The 27234-nt window shown below is 45.8% G+C and overlaps 1 protein-coding gene across 1 annotated transcript in view; it reads right to left on the bottom strand.

The window, feature by feature from the left end:
- The window catches only part of CES5A (carboxylesterase 5A), a 29027-nt gene extending 5260 nt beyond the window's left edge, over positions 1–23767 (bottom strand). The window contains 10 exon segments of the mRNA XM_017520909.2: positions 2592–2739; positions 6132–6200; positions 9286–9426; positions 11112–11216; positions 13030–13134; positions 14901–15054; positions 18192–18325; positions 20225–20363; positions 22393–22597; positions 23695–23767. Coding sequence (XP_017376398.2) covers positions 2592–2739; positions 6132–6200; positions 9286–9426; positions 11112–11216; positions 13030–13134; positions 14901–15054; positions 18192–18325; positions 20225–20363; positions 22393–22597; positions 23695–23767 — 1273 coding nt within the window.
- Between the last annotated feature and the right edge of the window lie 3467 nt (positions 23768–27234).

Raw genomic sequence — 27234 nt, 5'->3', positions numbered from 1 at the left:
CTGCCACTTTATTTTAAATTATATAATTCAGTGAATTTTAGTGCATTTAGGATGTTGTGCAGACATCACCACCATTTAAGTCCAGAACATTTTCATAACCCCAAACAGAAACCCCAGACCCATTAAGCAGTCACTCCCCATTGACCCCTCTTCTCTACCTCCGGAAAACACAATTCTACTTTCTGTCTCTATGGATTTGCCTGATCTGAACATTTCATATAAATGGGATCATACAACCTGTGGCCCTTTGTGCCTGACTTCTTTCACTTAGCATAATGTTTATAGGGCTCATCTGTGTTGTAGCATGCACCTGTATTTCATTTCTTTTTATGCCAAAATGATAATCCATTGTAAGTATATACAGAATTTTGTTTATCGATTCATCAGTGGATGAACACTTAGGTTGTTACCATTTTGGCCTATTATGAATAACGGTGCTATGAACATTCGCATATAATTTTTGTTTGAACATCTGTTTTCAATTATCTTGAGTACACCCCTAGGACTGGATTGAGGAACAGCCACAACTGTTTTCCACAGTGGCTGCACTGTTTTATGTTCCCAACAGCAGTGTTTGAGGGTTTTGGTTTCTCTATACCCTTCACACTTGTTCTTATTCCTTTTCTTTAAAAAAAAAATTACAGCCACCTCGCATATAGCACAGGCAAAATAATAAAGATAGATTCTTCCCTCATACTATATAGAAAAATCAACTCAAAATGGTTCAAAGGCCTGAATGTAAGACTAAAACTGTAAACCTCTTATAAGAAAATATGCTGGTAAATTTCCATAGCCTTTAATTTGGCAATAGATTCTTAGCTATGACACCAAAAGCACAATCAACAAAAAGGTGGATAAATTATATTTCATCAAAATTTAAAACTATTGCACAATTTTTGTACATTATCAACAGAGTAAGAAGGCCACCCACAGATGGGAGGAAATATTCGCAAGTCATATATCTCATAAGGGATTAATATTCTACAATATATAAGGAACTCTGAAAACTCAATAACAAAAGACAACTCAACTAAAAAATGAGCAAGGGTCTTGAATGCACATTTCTCCAAAACCATATATACAGATGTCCAATAAGCACATGAAAAGATGCTCAACATCTCTAATAATTAGGAAAATGCAAATGAAAACCATAATGAGATACTACTTCAAACCCAGTAGAACAGTTGTTATTACAAACAACAAAAGCAGGAAATAACAAATGTTGAAGATGTCAAAAAATGCACAATCCTTGTGCATTGCTGGTAGAAATATGAAATGGTACAGAACAATGGAGAACAACATGAAAGTTCTTCCAAAAATTAAATATACAATTACATATGATCCAGCAATTCTACCTCTGGCGTATACCCCAAATAACTGAAAACAGGGACTTGAACAGATATTTCTACAACTGTGTTCATTGCAGCATTATAGTCAATAGCCAACTGTAGCCAATAGCCAATTGTTCTTTGCACAATAGCTGAAAGGTAGAAACAACCTGAATGTACATTAAGAATAAATGGATAAACAAAATGTGATATAGACATACAATGGTACATTATTCAGGCTTGAAAAAGGAGGAAGTTCTGATGTATAGTACAACATATAGAAACCCTGAGATCTTACGCTACGTGAAATAAGCCAGACAAAAGGACAGATATCGTGTGATTCCATTTACATTGAGTAACTAAAATCACTAAGTAACTAAAACATCAGTCATAGAGACAGCAAGCAGAATGGTGGTTATTGGGGTCTGGGGGAAGGAGGGGTGGGGAGTTATTTTTAATAGGTTCTGAGTTTCAGTTTGGGATGATAAAAAAGTTCTGAAGCTATATAATGGTGATGGTTGTACAACAATATGAACGTACTTAATGCCATTGAACTATACACTTAAAAATGGTTAAAATGGCAAATTTTTTATTAAGCATATTTAACCATAACTTTTAAAATTTAATATAGCATATGCCATTTTATTTATAAGTATTTATGAATTTTCCAGATTTCCTTTTATTATTTCTAATTTCATTCCCTTGTGGTTGAAGAAGACACTCTCCGTGATTTCCATCTTTTTACATTTATCGGAATTTGTTTGGTGACCTAATATATGATTTATTCTGAAAGATGTTGCACAGGCACTTGAGAAGAATGTGGAATCTAATGTTACGGGTGGAGTATTTGGCTGCCTTTAAAATCGTTGATTTAAAGTATATTACTTTAGGAGTTCCATTACTCCTTATAGCTAAGATGTTTGTTCCACTACTGCTTATGGCTAAGATGTTGGAGAAGTCATTTCTAGAAAGAAAAAATTTGGGGGGATGGCCCCCAGAAAATTATAGGGAAATGGGAATTTTCTACACGCTCCTGAAGAAGGGGAAGGAACAGAAACAACAACTGATCAACATTCCCAGACTCTGAAAGGCAGGTGAATGGTGCAGGTCACCATGGTACGGTTCCATCCAGACACACCTGGGAACGCCCTTTCCATGAGGGAACAGAGGCAGAGGAGGCAGCCAGTCAGTAGACAACATGGATCTCCATGTCCACCAGCCTCGCCGGGCTGTGGTCCTGGAGCGGGGTGCTCAGAGACTCACCTCGGTGATACCGAGCTGTGATATGCCCAGGAACCACAAAGAACACATCTCCAAGCAAGTCCAGAAGACTATCTCAGATTTCAGTCAGGGAGTGCTTGTGATGGAAGTATTCATTAGCCACAAGGTGCAAATACTGGGGCGAGACGTGCTACAAAAAAATCGTAGTCATAGGAGATCCAGATCAACCCCAATGGCCAACATGTTGAACACTCACCTGTACAGGTATGATTCTGAATGTTTTACCTACATTGCTTCATTTAACCCACACAGCAACCCTATGATGCAAGTATCAAAACTAGCCCCATTTCCCAGATTAAGAAACTGAGGCTTAGAGAGGTGAAGTGGTTGGGCCCAACTGGAAGAACCATGATTCTTTTGCAAGTGTATTTGTATCCAAACCCCATGCTCCTGACCATAGGCCTGTCTTTCATGTCAGAATGAGTCACTCCTGGGCAGAACCGGCTGCATCATCTGTGGAGCTCAGCACAAAGAAAAAACATAGACTCCTTGCTCAAAAATCATTAAGAATTTCAAAATGGTGGCAGCAGAGCATTAAACCAAATGTAGGACCTTTCTGATCAACAAGGTCCTCTGTGGCTACACAGGCGGCACTTCCGTGAAACCAGCCCTGCTCCTAGTACCAGCACTGCCTCCAGCTGTTAGCTATTCTCTTACCTAGCTAGTTGATCTCTTGCAGCCTCAGCTTCCTCATCTGTAGGGATGTAGAGGATTATACAAGATGTGAAGAGAAAAGCAAGCTGCTTGGCCCAGAGCAGGTCTTCAGTCCTGTTGGTTCCCCCAAGCCCTATTGCTAAGTGCCTTTATAGGACATTCAACGCTTCTCTGATCTGGCATTAGCCTGCCTCCTAGACTTCCCCCTCTCAACTTTCCCCAAGCACAAACGGCAGAGGGTGCATGGTAAATTTCATGAAGATTCAGGGATCTGGTGCTCTGGGAAATGCTGGAAAAGTGTTGCAGCTCAAACCCCTACCACTAAGACAGCAGCACAACCCTTGATAAGTTTCTTTGGAATTTGGAGGTGAGGCAGTGTACACCACATTGGGGAGTGCTGCTCGGACTAGTTTATCGGGTGCTCAGGAGGCTGGTGGGTTTTTATCAGGCCAGAGCAAGGGAGGCCTCTACAGCAGGTCCAGTCTATGGTGGAAATGCCCGGTCTCTTTGATCATATGACCAGCAGACCCCATGGTGCTGGAGGTGTCCAAGGTGGGTATAGATGCTCAGGTGAGCCCCCATAGGACAGTCAGAGTAAAAAGTCCTAGGGAGCTGGAGCAAGGCTATGCCTTCTGTGTCAGAGAACTATTTACTGTTTGAAAAGCAGCCCCTAGAATGCTACCGTGCCTAGGAGAGACACATGCCCTTCCATTCCTCTTGCATCTTCCTGCACAACCTACTTCCACTCTACTTGAAATGTCCTCCTGCTCAGTTGTTCCCCACTCCCCTAAGGCTCAGATCAATGGCTATGTTCTCCATGAGGCCATCTCCAATCCACCTGAGAATTCCACTGTGTGACTTGTATCAAAACCTTAGTCCCAATTCATCATCAGACAGCTGCAACTCATCAAACATCCCTCCAAGGGGGCATGAGGGATCCCTCCTGTAGTGTTTCTTTCTGTTCTCCTTCTTTCTTTCTTTCTTTTTCTTTTTTTTTTTTGTTTTTTTTTTTTTTTGTTGTTTGTTGTTTGTTTTTTGTTTTTGAGACAGAGTCTCTTGCTCTGTTGCCCAGGCTGGAATACAGTGGCCAGATCATGACTCACTGCAGCCTCAAACTCCCAGGCTCAACAACCCTCCTGCCTTGGCCTCCCAAGTAGCTGGCACCACAGATGCACACCACCATGCCTGGCTAATTTTTTATTTTTTGTAGAGACAAGCTCTCCCTATGTTTCCCAGGCTGGTCTCGAACTTCTGGGCTCAAGCGATCCTCCTGCCATGGCCTCCCAAAGTGTTTGGATTGCAGGTGTGAGCCACCGTGCCGAGTTTCAGAGGGCTTTTTCTAAAACAGGAATCAAATAAGGTCCTTCTTCCTTCTGTTTTCAGTCTTTAGAATGAAGCCTATACTCATCACATAGCTTATAACAGCTGAAAGCATTCTCTCCTGCTGCAGCCAACCCTCAGCTGATCTCTTCACACCCCTCTGCTCCCAGTTGGTCCTCTTGGTTCTTCCCAGTTTCTTCACTCACCCCTTTCATCACCAGACAAGCTCCATTAATCCTCCAAACCCTTCTCCCCAAAGGAGCCGCCTGTCCCCTCCTGTGGGTACCACAGGGCCTTGGTCATTCCTCTGCTTTATGTGTACTGTACTGAAGTGATCTAATCATCTCCATCCACCCCACATTGCACCCCAGTGCCCAGGGAAGTGCAGGGTCATGTGGACTCTCACTAAACATATGTTCCATGGACAAGTGAATAGAACATTGGCACTGAGTCCACACTGAATAAACGTTTATGGAAAAGAGGTAGATGTCAAAAGGAGAAAAGAAAGGAAGCAAAGCAATCCATCTCCATATCCTAGTGTCTAGAGTAAGACCAGATACTGATAGGTTTGTGCAATGAATGAATGAATTAGTGATGAAACAATAAATGAGTGAGTGAATGATAAATGACTGGTCTTGCCAGAACTTGGGCCAATGCCTGGCTGGTGTGTAGTGAATACAGGTCCCCAGTCAGTGTGTGTTTCAGCATTCAGAGCTCTTCAAACTGTAGGTAGATAATATAGCACCTATGCTGCGAGTTATGACACATGCTCAGGGTGGGGGCAATACCCCAACACTCACATTAATGCATCCACAAAGAAACATCTGAACAGTGGTATAAATAAAATGAATGAATGTGTGGGAACAAAAATGACTGAGAGCCACAAATCAGTCAAGGTCCAGTTCGGCTGCTGGGTGGGTTACAAAAAGCCTCTGGGCTTTTGGAGCTCTTCCAGGTTGGGGGTTGTGGATTAGGGATTGTGGGCCTAGTGATATAGTTTGAATCTCTGTCTCTCACCAAATCTCATGTTGGATTGTAGTCCCTAATGGTGGAGGTGGGGCCTGGTAGGAGGTGATTGGATCATTGGGGTGGTTTCTCATGGATAGTCGGCACCATCCCTTTGGTGCTGTTCTCATAATAGAGTTCTCATGAGATTTGGTTGTTTAAAAGTGTGTGGCACCTCCCCCGTCTCTCTCTTCTTCCTGCTCTGGCCATATAAGATGTGCCTTCTTCTTCTTTGCCTTCTATCATGTTTGTAAGTTTCCTGAGTCCTCCCCAGAAGCTGAGCAGATGCCAGCATCATGCTTCCTGTACAGCCTGCAGAACCATGTGCCAATTAAGTCTCTTTTCTTTATAAATTACCCAGTCTCAGGTATTTCTCAGTAGCTGTGCAAGAGTGGACTAATACACCTCTACTTAGTAAAAGTCTGTTGAGTGACTGAATGAGTGAGGAGTGTCTGTGCCCCAGCTCCTCCCACTGAATGTGACCCAGGGCTATCTGTTAAGTGCATGTGTCTCTGGAGTACTGCAGCCTTCCAAGCTACTCACCAGGATGTTGTATATCATACGGAGGGCAAGGGACTTGTTGGAGCCACTGAGGATCTCAGGAGCCGCCCTCTGTGGAGAGAAGCAGTGCCCTCCATGAGCTATCTGGTCATCAGAAGGTTAAACCCATCTCCCCAAGGGCCTGGGCACCCGACTTTCACAGGGGAAGCTGGCAAGGGCAGGAGCCCTCAAGCCCAGGCAGCCACGTGAGGAGGTGGCTTCCATGTGCCGGTCAGGTAGTTAACTTATTCTTCTCACTTTTGATAAAAGGCAGCTCTTCCCTGTCATTCTACCTGCAGCCTTGTGGGGCCTAAGTGGCCACCTTGTTGAAAGGCTCCCGTTACAGGCTAAATTGTGGTCCCCTCAAAATTCACACATGGAAGCCTTAACCCCTGTACTTCAGAATGCAACCATTTGGAAATAGTACTTTTAAAGGGGTGATTATGTTAAAATGAGGCTGTTAGAGTGGGCCCTAATCCAATCTGGCTGATGTCCTTATGAGAAAGGATAGTGTAGACACACAAAGCGATACCAAGACCTTGATCTTGGACTTCCAGCCCCCAGAACTGTGAGAACAAGAATGTCTGTCTTTTAAGCCTCCTAGTCTATGCTATTTTATTATGGCAGCCCTAACTGCCTAAGAGGCTCCAACTTGGCTTTGATACCAAGTTCAAACAGAAGCCAGAAAATCTCAAAACTGGTGTTTGTTGTTCTCCTTCTAGAGACCTTTGCAGGTGAGGCCTCTGAGAAGCCACAGTGGGAGGTGGGGCAGTGGCAGTGAGGCTGGTGGCTGAGAACACAGGCTCCCTGTGCTGCCCTCGCCAGCTGTGAACTTGGCAAGGGACTCAACTCTTTCTGCGTCAGTCTCCTCGTCTGTAAGATGGAGTTTGCAACAAGTACCCCCTGCCAGGGCGGTGATGAGAACTGAGTGAGTTGATGTTTGTAAAGCTCTTTCAATGGTGCTTGGTACATAGTAAGCAATTCACGTAATTATTTGTTAAATTACCATTTTCTGGCAAAATTACAGCTTTAAAACATGAGGTGGCAGAAATACTATCCACCTGACAAATGAATTGTTTTGGTACGTTTTCTGCTGAAAATCTTGGGATAATGAGTCACTGGGGCCGATGCTTAAACATACCTGTCTCCTGGAATCGCAGGGAACCCTCAGAGTCATTCAAGTTACCGGTAAGTGTATTTAACTACTAAAAACCTTCTCTGTATGTTAAGGAGCTGGAATTTGTTTCTGGGGGATTTATTGTGGTCCCTAACAGCTAGCAATGGGTTTAACTGCAAATTCACATGGAATTTCAGCACCCACACAGGCTTTTGAGCTCTGCAGATTCTGTCACTTGAATAGCTCCAACATAATAGCATTTACTGAGCGCTGACTCTATGCCAGGCTGTTTAATGTATACCTGCGAGGCAGGTGCTAAGATTAGCCCTATTTCACCGTTGAAAAAATGGAGGGTCAGAGAGGGTAGGCAACTCACCTAATGTCACACAGCAGGTAAGCAGAGAACTTGGCATTTAAAGACAGAGCCTAGGCTGAGCACAGGCTCACACCTGTAATCCCAGCACTTTGGGAGGCCGAGGTGGGTGGGTCATTTAAGATCAGGAGTTCGAAACCAGCCTAACCAACATGGTGAAATCCTGTCTCTACTAAAAATACAAAAAAGGATTAGCTGGGTGTGGTGGCAGGCACCTGTAATCCCGGTTACTCCCAAGGCTGAGGCAGGAGAAACACTTGAACCCAGGAGATAGAGGTTGCAGTGAGCCCAGATCATGCCACTGCACTCCAGCCTGAGCAACAGAGCAAGACATCCACTCAAAAACAAAATAAAATAAAAGGCAGAGCCCAAATGGATAAAAATTATACACCTCTGTCTCCTTACTAGCTGGGAGATGTTGGAAAGCCACTTTAGCTGCTCTGAGCCTCAGTTTCTTTAAAATAGGGATAATCATGCCTGTTTTCAAGTCGTTGCTTGGATCGCCTGTGCTTGGCCCTGGAAGGCACCATGGAGCTGGTTACGGTAGTTACAGTGGCGGTTGTAGTTCTCACCTGCCTTCTTCTTTCTAACACACACCCGGAAATCACTGAAAGGCCTTACTTAAGGCATGAACTGTGATTCAGTGGCCTCATCTGCAATGTGAGGACAAAAGTCCCTAATCCCACCTCAAAACATTGCCCTGGAGGTCAAATTAATATGGCAGAACATGTTTTCACAACCCAGTGAACTCAGAATTCTGGTTCTAGACAGCCATCAACTAGCTTTATAATTTGACAAACCTCTTTATTTCTTAATACCATTTCCTCCAGCTTAAAATGAGGAGGTCAGTCTAAACAAATGAGCTTCAACAGTTTTAGGAACTTGAAGCCTCTACTCTTCTGAGGACAAATGAAAAGTTTATTTCCAATGAAGAGAGTCTTTCTAAACCACGGAATCAAAAAATCATGGGTCTTTCCCAGCACTCAGGCCTGAGCTCAACAATCTCTCCCCAAAGGAGCCTTTCTGCATCACCTGTTATCCTCCCTAAAGATACCTTCTCTCCATTTGTGTCCTTCATATCGTCTATTACTCTCCAAAATCATCTTTTCAACTTCAGGTCTCGTCTCTCTCTCTCTCCCCACCGAAGTGTAAGCTGGCACCACGCTCGCTGCCGATTGGTCTGTTTTTATAAGCCTGTAATACATGCTCAGTACATATTTGTTGAATAAATAAAATGATTTAACAATTTTGCACCTTATACAACCTTAGCATTCTTGGCTGTCAAAATGCCAGAACCAAGGCTAGACGTGAAAAGTTTAAAGGACTGAAGTTTTTCAAACCTATTTGAATGTCAGCTCTGAAATAGTAACTGCATTTTTTGGAAACAATCATTCATAATATTTTTTGAACAAAGACCAAATGGACCCATCTCCTCTTTCCTTTTTATATAGTTGTTTCTTCCACCCTAAACCTCATCACATGAGGAGCAAGGCAGACACTTGCTGTGACTGGCCCGATCCTCACTTACTCTCTTTCAGAGAGAGGCAAGCACTGGTGGGCTCCAGCACTTACAACACCTGGTGTCATCTTTGGAAATGCCCAGCTCTTGAAACCAAGAGCTGTATCATGGTTGAGGGAGGGGCAGTATGGCCAGCCGGGATTCTTACCAGAGGCAGCAGGAAGCCACACTCATGGTTATTGACTCCGATGATAGAAGGGATGGCTTTAAATGCTTTCTGAGACAATAGAACTAGAGGCTCATTAGGAAAGAAAGCACCATCAACCACTCGAGTGAAAGACTTTGTTTTCTGTAATGAGGAAGAAAAAAAAATCAGCAGCTATTTCTGTTCACAAAATCTGCTGTCCCAAATCATGGGACAGCAAAGCCAACCCAATCTAACACTGGCTTAAATGCCCTTAAAAAGTAAAAACAAACACTACGGGCCCAGCTCAACATATCAGTCCCTGGCAGCTCTGCCACCTACTTAGGCAAGGGAGCTAAATTTGTCTGTGCCTTATTTTCTCATCTGCTAAATGGGAATAATAATATCTACCTAAGAAAAACAATGGCTTGTGATATGGTTTGCCTGTGTCCCCACCCAAATCTCAAATTGTAGCTCTCATAATTCCCACATGTTGTGGAGGTAATTGAATCATGGGGGCAGGTCTTTCCTGCGCTATTTGCATGACAGTGAATAAATAAATCTCACAAGGTGTGATGGTTTTATAAAGGGGCACTCCCTGAGCTTTTTTTTTTTTTTTTGACCATCACCATATAAGATGTGCTTTGATCTTCCTTTGCCTTCCACCATGATTGTGAAACCTCCCCAGCCATGAGGAACTGTGAGTTTATCAAACCTCTTTCCTTTATAAATTACTCAGTCTCATGTATGTCTTTATTAGCAGCATGAGAAGAAACTAATACAACCTAGCTCAGAGATTCTGAAAGTGTGGTTCCTAGACCAGCAGCATCAGCATCATCTGGGAATTTGTTAGAAATGCACATTCTCAGGCCCACTTCAGGCTACTCTTTAAGAAACTCTGGGATGAGGGTGTAGCCCATGAACTTTCTTTTGGCCAGTCCTCCAGGTGAGCCTGATGCATGTTCAAGTTTGAGAACCACTGGCCAAATGCAAAGAGAAAAATGAGGGTAGATGGAGTGGTCAGGGCTGTAAGGGTTGGTGTGAACACCTTCCTCTGATGTCTCCCTGAGACGCAATGCCTTGAACGTGGCTGGATATTTTTTGGGTCTCAGAAAGCAAAACTCATCTCTAATCATGGTTTCTTTGGGATTCTGTTTTGGGATTTGGGTAGAAAGGAGCACATGAAAGAGTTCCACACGACATCAGGTCCAGGGCTTACTATCCATTTCATTGAGTCTAGCAGGGCTCACAGTGGACACTCAGTACACACCACATAACTAGCAAATGTTGAAATCTGAAAGATAATGATTTTGTTTGTTCAAAGACTGTCATCAAAGGCTCTGAAGATTGGAAGGGATATAAAAGATCACCCAGTCCAATTAACTGCCTAGTGATTGAAAGTTTGTCAGTAGTCAGCTAGATTTTGCTTGAATACCGAGAGAGATGGGCATCTCACCATCTTCTGAAGGAGGTCTTGAAAAGTTTTCAGTTGCACAAAACTAAAATGACTTCTTAATAGAACTTCCAGCTCCTGATCTTGACTTCAGCTTCTGGAAGCATATGTAATGTGTGGTCCTTCCCTCCAGTGAGACGCCCTCGGGGACTTACAGGCAAGCCTTGTACTTTGCTGAAGCTTCTCCAGGCTAAGTTGCACCCCTGCCCCAACAATTTTCTTAAATTATCTACAAGGGTTCTATACTCCCATGTATTTTTTTGTTTATAGCTGTTACCAAGTATCCTCAATCCTCCTCTTTTCCATGTTCCAAATCCAAATAAATAAAAGGGTAGGATTTGCCCATATCTCCATTCAAAGGGCAACCCTGTCCCCCAAACTAACCCCCTGTCCTCACCTGGCTGAGGGTCAGCAGCTCCTTGGAGGATTTTGTCTTCAGGCACCTCAGCAGGGCCTCAGAGTCTGACGCATTGTACCCATAGAAACGCACCACCACCTGCAGCCATTTCCAGAGGAGGACCAGGTTAGAGCATGATATTGAAAGCATCTAGGAAAATGAAAGCTGGAAAATGCCCTCCAGTCAGCCACAGGCTGGTCCTCCATCTATGAGTCCATCCTGCTACCCCTGCCTAGCCCCACGCCCCTATAATGGAAGGTGCACGTGACGGACGGGCTGGCACTGCCCCACCCTCACTCTCTTACCTGGCTTCCCTGTCATCTTTAACAAACACCACAGCTGAAATGGGAGTTTGTCAGTCTGTGGCCATGGAATGGAATCAAGATTCCTGGTCACAAAGAGATCAGTCCCGTGAGCTTGGCTGCATTGTCACTTGGCCCTTCCGGAGTCTAGAAGCCCAACCTTGAGGTGCTAAATGAAGACAGAAACACCAGGAGCAAGGAGCAGGTTTGCAAGCCCCTCCACCATCAGCAGAAGCCAGGCTCCAGATCAGAGTCTCAGCTTGTCAGCTCTGCCCAAGCCCCAGGCCCATTCACAGCCTGGAATGTCCTGCCTGTCGTTTTTCCTGTCTCTATACCAATCCTTCTCATTCTTTAAGGCCCAAGTCCTGCCCTCCACAATGTCCTTTCAGGGCATTGCAGCCCCCAGAAAACCCTTCCTCATCTAATCTCCTATCAGCTCGATGTTCTCCACCTTCCAAGCCTAGCCCATTGCTGAACACCTGATTTCCTTGCCACTGAACGGTCCATATTTGTAGAACTCATCCCCTGAAAGTGGTGGTCCTTAATCTTCTGGGAGTCATGATTCTTTGAGAATCCAATCAAAGTTGCAGGCCCTCTCCCTGGGAAAATGCACAAGCATGTAGAGGCTGGTACAATTGTGGGACCACCTCCAAAACCTAGCCATGGATTCCAGGATTTGATTTCTCCAAGGATAGGTGATAAAAAGATTACATTGCCGTCAAGTTTAGCATATGCTTTCTCTGTTGATAAATCTCAAAGTTCTAACAGAGCAGGGAAAATAGTGGGCACTCAGTGACACATATCAAATGAATAAATATATGTCCAAACTGAAAGCGGGTTTATGGAGAACATAACCAAAATCAATGTTTCCATGTATTGAAGGGTTTTTTAAATAATTTTATAACTCTGTTTCTGCTCTTGGTATATACTGTTACCTTCTATAAGATGTTTAAGAAAATTTACCACTAAAATGATTAATACTCAAGAGATGGCTCCACAGCCCTGTGCTTAATTAATACGCGTTGAATGAAATAGCTCATTCGTTAACTCATTCATCCAGAACATTTATGGCTGCCTGATATATACCAGGTATTATGCTGGGGGCCTGAAGGACAGAGAGTTCCTGGTCTCTAGGGCCTCACTATCTAGTAGATAAGACGAGACAGATAACAAATATCGTGGGATAGATGCCCCTTATAGTCCCATGCCAGACAACGTTAATCAGTCATAGTATTATTTCCCACTGAGCTGGAAACATCCTCTGAATCTTTCTTAATGTAGTGCCCTGGGTATCCATTCCCAGTGGAGTGGAGTAGGTATAGGAGAAGAGCTGTATAGAATACAGGGGACTGAGTTATATGCCACAAGCAAAGAATAATGGGTAAGACGTAAGAACCAAACACACACTCGTGCACACCAGTGGTGTGGCCTTGTGTAGCTAGACCCATTTCCTGTTGAACCCGGCCTTTCATGGAGGAACAAGGTTCACTTGGGCCAGCATGAGGTTCCTTGGGCATGGTCACTAAGGAAAGCCAAGCACATCGTGAGAAGGTGCCCAACCACATTCTCTCCTAACTGAGAAAAGGAAGCTGGAAAGGTGTTCACGGTATATGTACGTCCTCACTCGTCTCATAATCTTGGGCATTCAGGTAAGGGCTGATGGCCACCCCGCTCTCCATGATGGCTTTGTGGAATAAGCCTTCAGCCATGGGAGACAGCATCTGGAGAGAGAACACAGAAGCCTCAGGAAAGGTTAGCAGAGGCCTCCCCGCCGATCACACATATCATTCTTCCCTCTTCAAAGAAACCTTCCCAGGAAGCCTCCTTAAAAGCTCTAAGCTTAGAGGAGAAAAGAGCCCTGGTTTGGGGGTTAAAGGACTAGCTGTGAAGGTTTGGGCAACTTACTTAACCTCTCTGAGCCCCTGGCTCTTCATGAACTTTGATGTCAAATATTCAGGCATATGATTTCTAGCTCCTTCACTTCCTAGCTGGATAACCTCGGACAAGCTGCTTAATATTCCTAAACATCAGTTCACTCCCCTGTAAAACTGGAGTAAAGATCAAGCCCGTATCACAGAACTGCTGTGAGAAGCAGGACAAGTGATAAACATAGAAGTCTTCACAGAGGGTCTGACCAAATTTCGCTTGTGAAACTGTGGCTGTTATAATATATGAAAAGTTAGGTTAATATAATCCACCTTAGAAGGTAATTTTGAAGATGCTAAAAGACCACATATATTGTCAAGTGCCATACAGCAGAAGTTCTCTTAACTCACCACCATGTCACTGATTTCTACAATTAACCTCCCAAGTGATGCCAAGGAAATGCTGACCACTCTGAGCCAGTGGACAATTTTCTAGCCAGTTTCTCATCAGTTTCTTGTCAAGAATCAGGTGTGTTTCCTTCCAAACATGTTTTGTCAGTTGCACTTGTTATTGTAATTACATAATCAATGAAATATCATGAGAACAAATGTACTATATGTGTAAAAAGAAAATCAAATTATGTCTGGAAAAAAATTCTTGATAAAGGATGGCTAAAAAATATTGCTGTTTGGCCAGGCATAGTGACTCATGCATATAATCCCAGCACTTTGGGAAACCAAAGCAAGAGGATCACTTGAGCCCAGAATTTCAAGACCAGACTGAGCAATAGAGCAAGACCCCATTTTTACAAAAAAAAAATAAAAATTAGCTGGGCGTGGAGGCACATGCCTGTAGTCCTAGCTCCTTGGGAGGCTGAGGCAGGATGACTGCTTGTGCCCAGGAGTTCAAGCTGCAGTGAACTATGATCACCCCACTGCATGCCAGCCTGGGCAATAGAATGAGACCTTGTCTCAAAAAAGAATATATTGCTGTCAAATTATGTGTGGACAAGAAAGAAGTAAAAGGAAAAGTATAAAACTCCAAATGCGCTAAAGTCAGACTACTTTGCAGGCATCTTTAAGTCTGTGCCACTGCAAAGAAATTGAAACTGCAAATTGAGGACAGTGAATTTTGCAGGCGGTTTATGCAAGATAACCCATGTTGGAACTCGAGCCAGCAGACCAACTCTGCAAACATAAGGCCCTGTATCAAACTGTTGGTAAGGGAATGTACATTTTATGGTTTAAATTAAAATAAAATATTTATATGCATCTTGTGGCATTTCATCCTTTTGCTGAGTTTTCTATTAAACAAGTAATTGCCACTCTGGTAATTGAATACTAGGGCTTCTCCTCTACAAATATAAGGGATTTTTCCTCAAATTATTACTCGCTATGTGACCTTAGGTGATTTATCTAAACTTTCCCAGTGGCGGCTGTCTTGTCCGTGAGATGAGACTGAGCCCCTAACTCACAATGTGCTTGTGTGGCTTGTAGTAGACAATGTGTATTAAAGTGTTTGTTCAACATGAAGGCACCGATCAAATGTTAGTGACTCATCATCATCATTGTTGGAAACTCCCGTACTGAGATTCATTCAAATCACAAAGCAGAGAACTCACAAGGCCAGAAACACTTATGGCTCCCGCAGACTCGCCAAAGGTGGTCACAGAGTTGGGGTCCCCACCAAAGAACTCGATGTTCTTCTGGACCCAGGAGAGAGCAGCCACCTGGTCCTTGAAGGCCCAGTTCCCCGGAGCATACTGATCCCATGTGCTGAGGACAAGAGGCAGGGTGAGAATTCTCAGTCGACCATGGTGTGTTTCCCATGGCCCCAGAAGTTCTCAGCAGAGGCTGTGGGCAGGTGTCAGTGGGGAGGGGACTGAGAGTCAGAGAACTGGAGGAGCTAGGAAAACCAGGCTCAGTTCTCACACTTTTCTGGGATTTGAATTTCTTTGAAAATTTGATGAAAGCTATGCACCCAAGAAAAATGCACGTACAATATTGTAGGTGCAATTTCAAGTATTCATAGGCTCCTCAGAATCTAGAAATCCTATGTTGCCCAGGCTGGTCTGGAATCCATGAATCCATTCGTGAGAGTTGGTCTGTACAAGAAAGCAAGAGTTTCCTGAGCACAGAATTTTTCGCTAAATTAATAATATAGTAACAATAATAGCAGCTACAACACGTACCAGACACTGTTCTAATGGCTTTAGGGCTAATACCCCTACAGTCCTCATACCTATGAGGTAGGTGGTGCTGGGTTTTCTCCCTTTGCTTCTTTGGGTCCTCTCCACCCTTCTCTGCCCTGCCCCCCGCAAAGTTGACCTCTAGGAATGACATCACCCAGGCCTCACCTGCGTGCCGTGAGGGTGGGCTGGAGAGAGACTGGGATGTTTATCCCACCACCCCATGCTCCCTCTCTGCTGGCAAGTGCTTGGGCAGAGACTGCATTTCTCCACAGCAGCAGCTCATGCCAACTCTCTGCCGCTAAACCTGTGAGCATGCTGTCAGAAGACCAATGTATATATCAACTCTTTCATTCAGACACAGATAGGTTAAACCCCCTTACCCAAGAGCTACAAAGCTGCAGATTTGGATTTGGGATCCCATGTTCCCATGCTGCTGCCCCTGCATAATTGCATGTTTCCAGGATGGAATCAATGGGAGAATAAATGAAGCAAGTGGAAATGTCATAGAACCAAAGAAATGTCTAGACAGAAAACATGCATGCAGTGCACACCATATATGCACGTCATCCTGGGGCACATTCTACTCCCCTCCATTCCCCAGTCCCCCAAACTGCTCCTCCCCCTGGGTCCCTTTCTCTGTCCATGACCACTGAGCTGGCTCTGACCCCACCTTCTCTCCCCTAGGCCCCTGCATCTGATCAAGAGTCAAGCCCTGCCAATTTTACCTTCATCTACCTATGTTCCATTCAACTGTGGCTCCCACCCTGGTCCCTGTTTCTCCATCTGTTTATCCTGAGAAGCATTATACCTTGTGGTTACTATCTCAGCTTCTAGCACAGGATTCACAGCCTGGCCACTTATTATCTGGGTGGCCTTGGGCAAGTTACTTAACCTGCTTTGCCTCCATGATTCTCACGTATAAAATGGGGATAATCATAGCGCCTACTCCACATGGTTGCGAAGATTATCAGTGCCAGGCAGACAATAAGCATGTCATACACACACGTAGCTAATGCTTTTGTGGTTCAACCACCCCATGGCCTGCATCAAGACAGTGCCTCCCAGTGGGGCTCCCCACATGCAGCTGGGCATCCCTGGCTCAGCCTCCATTCTGCTCTGGAGTGAGGTTTCTGGCACACTACTCTGAGAAAGGTACTACTGGTCCCTCAATCTGTATTGGATAAAGCCCAAGCTCTATGTACAGTCTGGCATTCAAGGCCTTTCCTTATCAGGCCTGGCCTTGCCTGTCCATATCCTTCTCCTGCTGTAGCTTTCTCAACCTATGCTCAAAACCAGATACAATAAACTATTGTTGAAAACTTTTCTACCAAAGGAATCTTATGCAGAATCCTAATGTATAGAGCAGCCGGAAGTGTAATTGCTCTGGTCAGGGCACCCGTCAGCCTGTCCTCCTGCCCAGCACTCCCAGAGCCACATCCCAGGGCTACAGGCTCAGTGCGGTTTGCGAAAGTATTGCTTCAACCCCACGTGTTGCTACCTCCCTTCCAACTTCCTAGCCTCTGCACGGGCATCACCCTTTGCCAAGCACATGCTCTCTCAATCCCTTCTCCTCAAACCCAGCCACATCCTTCGAGTGCGGCTCCAATGCCACCCCTCTCCCAAAGCCTCCCTGATTCCTTGCAGCTCCTTCCTCTGTTTCCACAGCCCCGTGGCACCTCACTCTTGGAGAATTAACCATGTCCTGCTTGGAAAGTGGATATTTTTGTCCCTGCATTATGTCCCCCATAGTCAGGAGCCTCTGAAGGGCAGGATTCATGTTAGAATCATTGCTGCTTTTCCCACAGTACGTGACTGTGACCCCCAGGCATGATCCTGGCCCTGCCTCTCACTCCTCCTCTTTACTTACATTGGACCCTGCTCATGACTTCGCCTGCCATGTTTTAGGCAAGATAATAGAAGTGGTCAAGAGACCTAGCTCTGTTTTGTGACCCCTGGGAAGTTGCTTGACCTCTCTGGGCCTCCATTTTCCAGCTGTGAAATGAGAATAACAGCGGAGAACCTTCCATGAAGGATTATTTTGCTGGTGAGTTGAAATAATGCATGGCAAGTGTACAGCACCGCCCGCGGTTCAGTGAGTGCTCAGCACGTATTAGGCGTGATTGGAGGAGGAAAGCCACTGTGATGGAGTGATGATTCTCAGGTGAGCATTCGAGGATGTTGGGGGTGAGGTTCAGGTAGACACTACCAACTGCTCACACAAACAGTGCCCTCGTCTTCCAGGACACACAGCGGGGCTGCATTGCCTCAGCCTGCTTGCACCTGAATATGGCCACATGACTGAATTCTGCCAATGGTGAGTGAACAGAAATGGTGAGTGCCAGCCTGCAGGCTGGGCCGGGAGACCCTCCCTTCCATGTTCCTCCACGTTCTCTCCATCCACCCACCAAATGCAGACGATCTGGGGCCCTAGAGAATCCACATCAGAGCTCAAGATCCCTGGTTGACCATGGGGAAGGATGTCTGTCAATCAGGGATGCTCAATTAAACTTTACTCAAGTGAGAAAGAGATTGTTATTGTTTTAAGCCATCAAAATTTGGGGATTAATCTGCTACAGCTGCAAAAATTACCAAAGTAATTAGGGCCAGCTTTGTTCAATGTCACGGAAGGCTCACCCCTTCTTGGGTTGCTAGGCTCTGTCTATGGCTACTGCACAGCTGCCCCTTTGGGATCTGGGGTGTCGATCACTGGGAGAGACTCACGTGAAGAAGCCAAATATTCCCAGCCGGTACTGGGCAATCACAACCAGCACGTCCTTGTAGGCAGCCAGGGAGGACCCATCAAAGATGGAGGCTGAGCCAGTCTGAAAGGCACCCCCCGGGAGCCATACCAAGACCTGAGGAGGGGAGAGGAACATCCAATCAGCCCACCAGGCCCCACCGCCCCTCCTCATGCAGTTTGGGGCATAGGTTCTTCAGGTGAAATATAAATGTCCCACTTGCTAAGCAGGGTGCGAGGCCTGTCATTTGAAGAATGCCCAGGGTGAAGCATGTAGGCTCTGGCACCTGAGTGCCTGTGTTTGACTCCCAGCTCTGCCACTGACTATCTGTGTGACCTTGGCCAGATTACTTAACCTAAGTCTCATTTTTCTCATCTGCAAGATGTGAAGAAGGAAAGCATCTCACTTATGAAGGTATCATGAGGTTTAAACAAAATTCTGCATTTAAAGCTCATAGAATAGTGAGCGATAGCACATTTCAAGTTTCAAGTACTCAGAAAGTGTTCACTAAATACCAGTGAACCTGTGACCTACAGGAAGATGGAAATCATTGTAAGCCATGTATAAGAACTAACACAGAGTAGCTCTCTACTTTCAGAGAGAGAAGAGGAGAGGAGAGGAGGGGAGAGGTTTCGGGGAGGGGAGGGGGAGAAAAAGAGGAGGAAGAGAAGAAGAAAGAGGAGGAGGAAGGCAGAAGAAGGAGGAAGGAGCAAGAGGAGGAGAAGAAGAAGGAAAAAGGATGAAAGATGAAGAAAGGAAGAAAAAGAAGAGAAGAGTCACATGCAATAGCTCACGCCTGTAATCCCAGCACTTTGGGAGGCTGAGGCAGGCAGATTGCCTGAGTTCAGGAGTTCGCGACCAATCTGGGCAATATGGTGAAACCCTGTCTCTACTAAACAAAAAATTTGCTGGGCATGGTGGCAGGTGCCTGTAATCCCAGCTACTCGGGAGGCTGAGGCACAAGAATCGCTTGGGCCCTGGTAGCAAAGGTTGCAGTGAGCCAAGGTTGCACTACCGCACTCCAGCCTGAGCGACAGACTGAGACGCTGCCTCAAAAACAAACAAACAAACAAACAAACAAACAAACCAATAAATAAATAAATAAATAAATAAGGGAAGAGTACAAACTTAATTGATTAGAAACATTGGGACCAGGGAATATAAAACATTATTTAAATGACATTACCTCTATTTATATATTTAATAACAAATCCCTTCCATTCTCTTTTTTAAGGTCATATTAGATATTACAGTCTTTGGGACAGATAAAGAGAGGGAGCCTCTGAGGAAAGGGGAGGTGGACAAAGCGCTGGCTTTGGTGCCAGGATCTAGCGCCTACTGTGTGTACAACATGGAGCAAGTCAGCTATGCCCTTCCTGTGCCTCATCTTCTCCATCTGTGGAATGGGTCCAAATCATCTTTACCCACTGAGTTAGTGTGGGAGTTAAATGAGATGATGTACTGTGCCTGGCACACAGCAAGCACTTAATAGGCATTGCTGTTATGATACAAGAGAGCCAATTTCCCCTGGCAGAGACGCAGGGAAGAGAGGAGGGTGTGAGGGTGTGGCTGAAAAATAGAATATGCCTTTCCCCCGCTCACTGACACAGGGATATTTTATGTTCTTAAAGGAAACACTTAACATGATTACCTGTCTTCATTATAAACAGAAAAGTTGGAAGATAAAATTATCGTCTTTGAAAAAGGATTCCCCAAATTTTAAAAAAGTCAGGCTCCTTTTAAGCAGTGTCTTTTCTGAAAGTTTACAGGTCACTAAATATGCAACAGAGAGGAAAAACAAACAAAAATTAAACGTCAAGTCACTGCCAATAACGAATCAATCAGAAACACTGATCACCTGAATCTATCACACAAACGATTTTTTAAAATTGTTGTGATTACATTTCCCTTTTACGCAACAGGGGGTAGGTCCAATTCCAGACATGCAGCTGCCCGGCTTGGATCCCAGGCCAAGGTCCTGCAAGCTGGAACCCGATACACAGCAGGCAGCCTTACGGGGAGCTTGGAGCCTGCATCGGCGTGGGCCGGCGCATAGATGATAAGGTACAGGTAGTCTTCTGACACTCGGAATTTGGGGTAATGCACCTCGAGCATGTGTTGATCTAAGAGCAGCCAGTCTGAGTTCTGGAGGCACCTTAGAGAAGGAAAGGAGAAAACCCTCAGAAAAAGTTATCAGCAAACTTGCCTGGGAAGGGCCAGTTCTTGTGACAGTGGGGAGGCCTGTACATCTCCTCTGCCTGAGCAGAAGAGCAGCTACTGGTACAAAGTCCAATCATGCCCAAACCCCCATGGTTTCCAAAACAAACAAGCAAGCAAACTATAATTATCTTTTATCTGGTTCCTGGGTAGGAAAGAACGCTGTGTAAAATAATTGTACCATTACCCCCGCCACCCTACCATGCCTACACCCACCACCGCAATAGAGACACACATAATGACCGGAGCTGGCCCAACAATTCCCCAAACCGTAGATGGCAAGACACGGTGGAATACCAAGGGCTTTGCCCCGTGGCTCCCTCTTCTGTCCCCAGAAGAGCAAGGAAACATTTCCCTCTCTACCTGGAACCAACTGAGAGAGACTGGCAGGGAGACTCCTGCATCCAGGCTTTGCTCAAGCCGGGCCCTCTGCCTGGACTGCTCGCTCACCATATCTGTATGCTCACATTCTTCCCTTTGTTTTAGCTTCACTCCAACTTGCCACCTCCTCCCAGAAGCCTTCTCAGATTTCTCCAGCTCGACCATAGCCCTTCTTTAGAAATAACTACCTATTTTGCGTTCTTTCCCAGAATGTGACCTAGGCTTGTGAACGCGAGTTATCATCATCCCCAGTTCGACTGTGAGCAGGTAAAAGCCTAGGACTCTGTATTAGTCACCTCTGTACCTCAGAGCGCCAGCACAGAGCGTGATACACCATAAGATTAAGCAAGGCTATGAATGTGAATGCTTCTACCATACTCCATGTGCAATCAATGCTAGTTGCTTTGTTAATAGAATAATGTGCAATATCGCTGCACATCTTCTCCTGAGAGGCTTTTATGCATCCTTGCCCCTTTGTGTGTTGCCGATCAGGCCTCAGCACTTTCAGTAAAGCCATCTCTGACCTTCCATCAAAGTCAGGCTGCTGAGCCTCTGTTTCCCCTCAGCACCCTTCTCTGATACCCTCATGGTTTCCCTTGCCATCTTATACTTTAACCATCAATTACTGTTTTCATTCCTGCCACCATCATTCATTTGCATGCTCCCTGAGGACAGCTGTGACTCATCCCCTGCCATGTCCCCAGGCCTAATGGAGAGCCAGCTATCGACTTGGTTATCAATGAATATTAGTTGGATGAATGAATGAATGCACAAACAAATGAGTTTCAGCTTAATGTCCTCAGTCCTTGGGCCACATGGGGTCCTCTTCTGTGGCTCAGGGAATATCCTGGCACCAGAGTTTCTTCTGCCAGGAACCCATGTGTCCCAATGCGAGAGCCTGACAGAATCTAAAATGTTGGAAGATTCTAGGGGATTTTCAAGTCTCACTGCTCACCCATTAGTCTCACCTCATCCCTCCACAACTGCCTTGGTGACGGGTTACCTACCTGAGCTTGACCAGGAGCTCCCTACCTCCCAGAGTGCCTGTGTCACAGAGACACATCCATACATTCATTCCACGGGTATTTATGGAGCTCACCATGGGCCAGGTTGGACTGCTGGAGCTAACACCCTTCTAGTGTGGTTCTTCCCAATAAAACCCTCACTCAGTCTGACCTAGAGGCTAAGCTTGGGTGACAGTTCACAAGAAGACACCGGGACAGTCCCTTCTGACCAAAAGACTCAGTAAGCCCATCTCAGCATTTCCAGAAAACCTGGCTGGTGATCAGAGTCTTTAGAGAGTGTTCAGATAATAGTTTCCTGAGCTCAGCTTGGGATATTCTGCTTCAGGAAGTTCAGAAGGGAGCGTGGGGAATCTGCATATTTTTAAAGATGCCTCCAACGACCTGGCCATCAGTAGGTTTGGGAGTCAGGGGATTACTGAACCACTTGCCCAAGTCTCAAGCCCTTTCTCTCCCTCCTCCTGGACCCACGCCAACCCCTCTTCTTTCCCACTGGGCTGCATGACCTGCATTCCCACAACTCCCAGAGTCACAACCCACCCATGGTCCCGAACCTGGTCTTACAAATTAGGGTAGGAGGTGGCTTCTCGAAGGTTATCCCAGGGTGGTGCAGGCTGCGGATTTGTAAAACACAGGGGTCCCAGCGGAGGAGCTGCAAAGGGGACTCCGAGGAACACATTCACAGGCACGGGGCTTCCCAGCACAGTGACTTGCTTGCCCTGAATCCATCCCAGCCTCGTGTTCCTCTGTGGCCCTTCAGCAGAAGGCCCTGAGGGAACACATGGGAGGAGTCAGGAGCAGGCTGGGGACAAGTAGGGTCATGGCCCAACCTGGAGCTCCCCAGTGGGGACACACTTCCTTGACCTGGAGGCTGTGCAGCCGGCGGTATCCAGGTTCCCTCTCCATGAATCCATGTCTGTGGCTTCTTCCAAGATTGCTGTAGAAGTGCTTATGAAAGCACTGACTTTCTTTCCCCTGGAGCCCAGCACAACCGAGCCACAGAATTTTCCCCATACACTCGGGAACCCATCTCCCTTCTGCTGAGAGCTCTTTCTTTCTACAGGATGGACACACGCCAAACTCCATAGATCCTAGGGTGCCACAAACTCATCTTCCCAGGGGTTCCTACACTTCTGTCCCTTCCACACCCTCCAGCACCATTGCTGGCACATCTGTGCAGCACCTGCATGCTTAGCGTCTTTTAATTTTTTTCTTAAAATTTAATTTCAATAAACTCCTTTTAAAATTTTACCTAGAAGTCTTCCAAGTAATAACATCTATGGAATTGTGGTTTTGGTGAGTTAGGTATCTACTTTTGAATACATATGAATATTCATGGGTGAAAATTTTAAATTCTCATGCAGATGCTACCTGAAATCAACCATATACTTCCAGGAATGTGAAGATGGCACTTCGGGAGACTGGGCATGCAAGCGTCTCAGTTTCCACACAGAACGTGGAGCCTTAGGAAGGAAACTGCCCAGCTACTTATTTAGCAGGACCCGGGTGTCTTGGCACTGTTTCTAATGTCATTTCATTACTGAAAATCCTGTCGCTGAAGCCAGGAGTGCAGATGCACAGGCTCTGTTCCTCACGCCTCCCCAGTGAGGATAGAGCCCCTCTAAGCCCCTTGCAGGGTGTGAGCAACACAAGGGCAGAACCTGGGTCTTCCGTGCACTACCCACTCCCACTCCAAGAAGGAAGCTCTGGCTTCTCAGCAACACCAGGACATTGGTGCCATCAAAGTATCACATAGCTTTCCATGGACCCTCAGACACCTCTGACAAATAACTTCACTTCTACCAGTGGAAAATCCTCCCCCCACTCCATCTTCTGAGAGCCCTCCTTTCCCACTGGATACCTCACCCTTGGAAGCGGCTGCAGGGACCCAGATAGCCCAAATTAGGATCTGGCCTGGGTGCACCCAATTCCCATTCATTTGGCTGCTGCCTAAACTCCGTGAACATCCACAGTGGCTGCTGGCCTCAGAAAGCTTCAGCCGGGAGCCAGAATGAGCTTCCTGCTAACAGACAAAGGCTGAATAGGCAGGCAGAGGCAGCAGAGTTACTGAAGAACAGCATCAGAGCAATATTTTCAGAGGAACTGACCAAGCAAGACTTTCCTGTTCTGATTTACATAAGAAGAAGCTGATTATTAACTCTTGAGCTAGAGAAAGATAATTTGATAGGCTTTGGACTTCTGAGATGGGAGAAGTAGAAAAGACATCCCATACCGGGCAAGACATTTCAGGATTACAAGTTCCAGAGACCCAAGGATGAATGAGGTTTCCAGACCTACCTGTGATGCCAGAAGGACACAGTGCAGGCTGGAGAAGCCAAGAAGTTTCTGAGAAGAGGAAGAAGGTTGCTACTGGGGCAAACAAGTGGCTCTGAAGGCACAAACACTGCCAGCTCTGACTGGCACCCCGGCTGGCCCTGACAACCAGAGTCTTTGCTGGCCATTTTGTCTACAGCCTCCTTGTCAACCTTGAGACTTCTTAGATTGTATTATTTCCCCTCTGGTCCTTCCTAGTTGCCACCAAAAAGATTCTCCCTGGCCTTCAAATCTTTCCCTTCATCCCACCTGAAACATTATTAATTCTGTACACCACTGCTCACTCAACCTTCTTAAAGCACTTCATGTAAACTATCTTGTTGCCAACACCACCACTCCCATTTTGGATGTCTTTCTTCTTCATCTTCTTCTCCTTTAAAACCCAATTTAACTGCCACCTCTTCCAAGAACCTTCCCCTAATTCTTCTGAACTTCTTAGTACGTTGCTTTTCCAACCTCTTATTTTGTAATTAGTTGTAGCCGTGACCCTCTTCCCCCTGAGTACACCTAGGACTTTTCCGTTTGACATACTCATCACAGCTTCTCACATGTGCCTGTGGCTTCCCAAAGCTCAGCCCTGGACCTTCTATCTTCACAATTTGCACCATTCCCACTACCAAACTGACTATGAATTTACTTGATTTTTTTCTTTAAATTGACATTTTTAAGAAGCTGCTATTAAAGAAAATTGTATCTACCTAGTGCGATAAGGATAGTGTTTTGGGAAGTGCGAGCCAATGTATCTTGCATTTCTACACCACAAAACCATTCCATTTACCTCTAGCAATCATTACAAAGAGGTGGTATATGGTGAAGAAGATCCCAAAAATAAGACAAAGAGGAAAATCTGCTCCTTCTGTTCAGTGGATTTTGGAAAGGAGAAGGGAACAGAGGTAGGAAAAGCAGGTGTGATATAAAGTGCACCGACTCCCCCTCTTAGACATAGGTCCTAAAGGGGTATAGCAATGGGGTACAGTAATGGGGTGCAGTGATGGGGTGCAGGGATGGAATTTCTGATCAGCAGTTGAGGGATCTCCAGGAGGACACTGACCCCATGTTCTACATCTCAACCAACTTGGGCAGACACAGCAGAGCAGAAGTGGTTGGGCCAAGAGAGATCTCAGGGAGTGCTCCCACTTCCCTTGGATCCCCAATTCCTTGAAATTGATCCAGACATCACCATGTGGCTTTAAAGAAAACTCAGAGGTGACTACCAACCTGGCCGAGAGCTGGAGGAGGAGGGTGGGGGCTACACAGGCACTTCCTGGGCTCAAGAACAGAGTGAAACCACGGCCTGGCAGGTGCTGGAGCACAGTGTTGAGCGCTGGGCAGGGTGAGGTGGGGCACCGACTTGGTCAGGGAGGATCAGTGAGCTTTGATCAAGACGAGAGGACAGACCATGAGCTCTCCACTTGAAAATTCATCCTTCTCCCAGGAGCCCGGGCAGCGGGACGTTGCTGTGGAGACCACAACAACGCAAGGACTTCCGCAAGTGGGTCCAAGCTCCCTCCACCCTCCCACTCATGTGGTCCTATCAGCATCCCATAGCTCATACAGCCACATACCATCTTGGCAAGGAGTACGGGTGGGGTGGGGAGCAAATCTGAGAGGCCACGGATTTATTTGAAGTGATTACGCTATCTAAAGAGACTATTTAAATTACTGAATAGGACTTTACCAGATTGAGTTAGATGTAATTATCTATCATTAACCAGAGGGGCGAAGAATTCTCCTTGCTAAAAATGGAAATTAGCAAGCATTATGTGTGTGAGTGTGTGTGTGTGTGTGTGTGTGTGTGTGCATGTGTGATGCTATAATACCACCAAACTGAGTCTTTCTCTTCCACAAAATCAGAATGCAAACAGAACTGTGGAGGAAATGGTTTCCTAATGAAATGTCTTCTATTTGCTGTTCTCTGTAGGTACCACCTCTGACTGTCACAGGCCTAATGCACAGGACCTACTCTCTGAAAAACACTAATAATGTCAGGAATCAATAACAAGAAGAATGCCTTGTAGGTACCAGATCCTGGGCTAAATGCTTTCTTTGCATCTGTTACCTATTTTAATGTGATTAGTCTCATTTTGCAGATGAGAAAACTGAGGTTTTGCAAGTTAGGATTGCCTGTCCAATATCACAAGGCTGAGAAGCAGCACAGCTGGGGCTAGAGCCCAGGTTTCCTGCCCTCAAGCTGCAGGCTTTGCAATTTGGGGAGGAGGGAGTAGGAAAGAAAAGGCAATAGAAGATCTGGGAGGATGGGCTGGCTTCTGCAGTTCTTGGGCCATGAAAAATTACTTAGTCTTCTGGAAAGCTGAATAACCACTTGACATCATCTCCTTGGACCTTGATGTCCCCATCAGTAGCACCGACCAGTGGCCTGGGTGGCCCCTGGAAGATACAGACATTTGATAGGCTCATCCTGTTCTCCCAGATTGCTCTGCTGAAACCCTGAGGGAGAAAACCATGATGAGGGCTAAGGCCTTGTTCTTTAAGCAGCTTAGCTTAAAACATAAGTTAATCTACCCCTGCTGATAGGTGGTAAAGATCAAAGCCCACTTTTGGATTCTCATAAAGCAAGGCTAAAGGAATCTTGAAGATATGAGAGCAATGGCAGCTGCCTCAGGGTGGAAACCACCCTGTAGGTGGACAAAACAAAGAGGGGTGCTCTGGTGCTGGAATCAGGTCACTGGGCAATGCTCCACTCACCACACATGGACCCACAGCTGGGAAGCCTTAGCGATTCCGTCACATAACCTGTTTCTCCAAACCCCTCACACATTCATACTAAACCCAAACACTTCAACTTGACTTTCAAATCTTTTCTCATCTGGCTCCATTCTCCTATTCCAAACTAATGCCTCACTGCAACCCCACTGCTACCCCATCACTGCACCACCACCACTACCCTTGCACTGCACCCCACCACTGCACTTCCACCACTATCCCCACCACTGCACCCATCACTGCACCCCACCACTGCACCCCATCACTGCATTTCCACCACTATCCCCACCACTGCACCCATCACTGCACCCCACCACTGCACCCAACACTGCACCCCACCACTGTACT

This window comes from Cebus imitator, unplaced genomic scaffold, assembly GCF_001604975.1.
Source record: "Cebus imitator isolate Cc_AM_T3 unplaced genomic scaffold, Cebus_imitator-1.0 Scaffold905, whole genome shotgun sequence".
Lineage (NCBI taxonomy): Eukaryota > Metazoa > Chordata > Mammalia > Primates > Cebidae > Cebus > Cebus imitator.
Note: the sequence above shows the minus strand (reverse complement) of the source record. Positions and strands in the feature narration are given on the sequence as shown.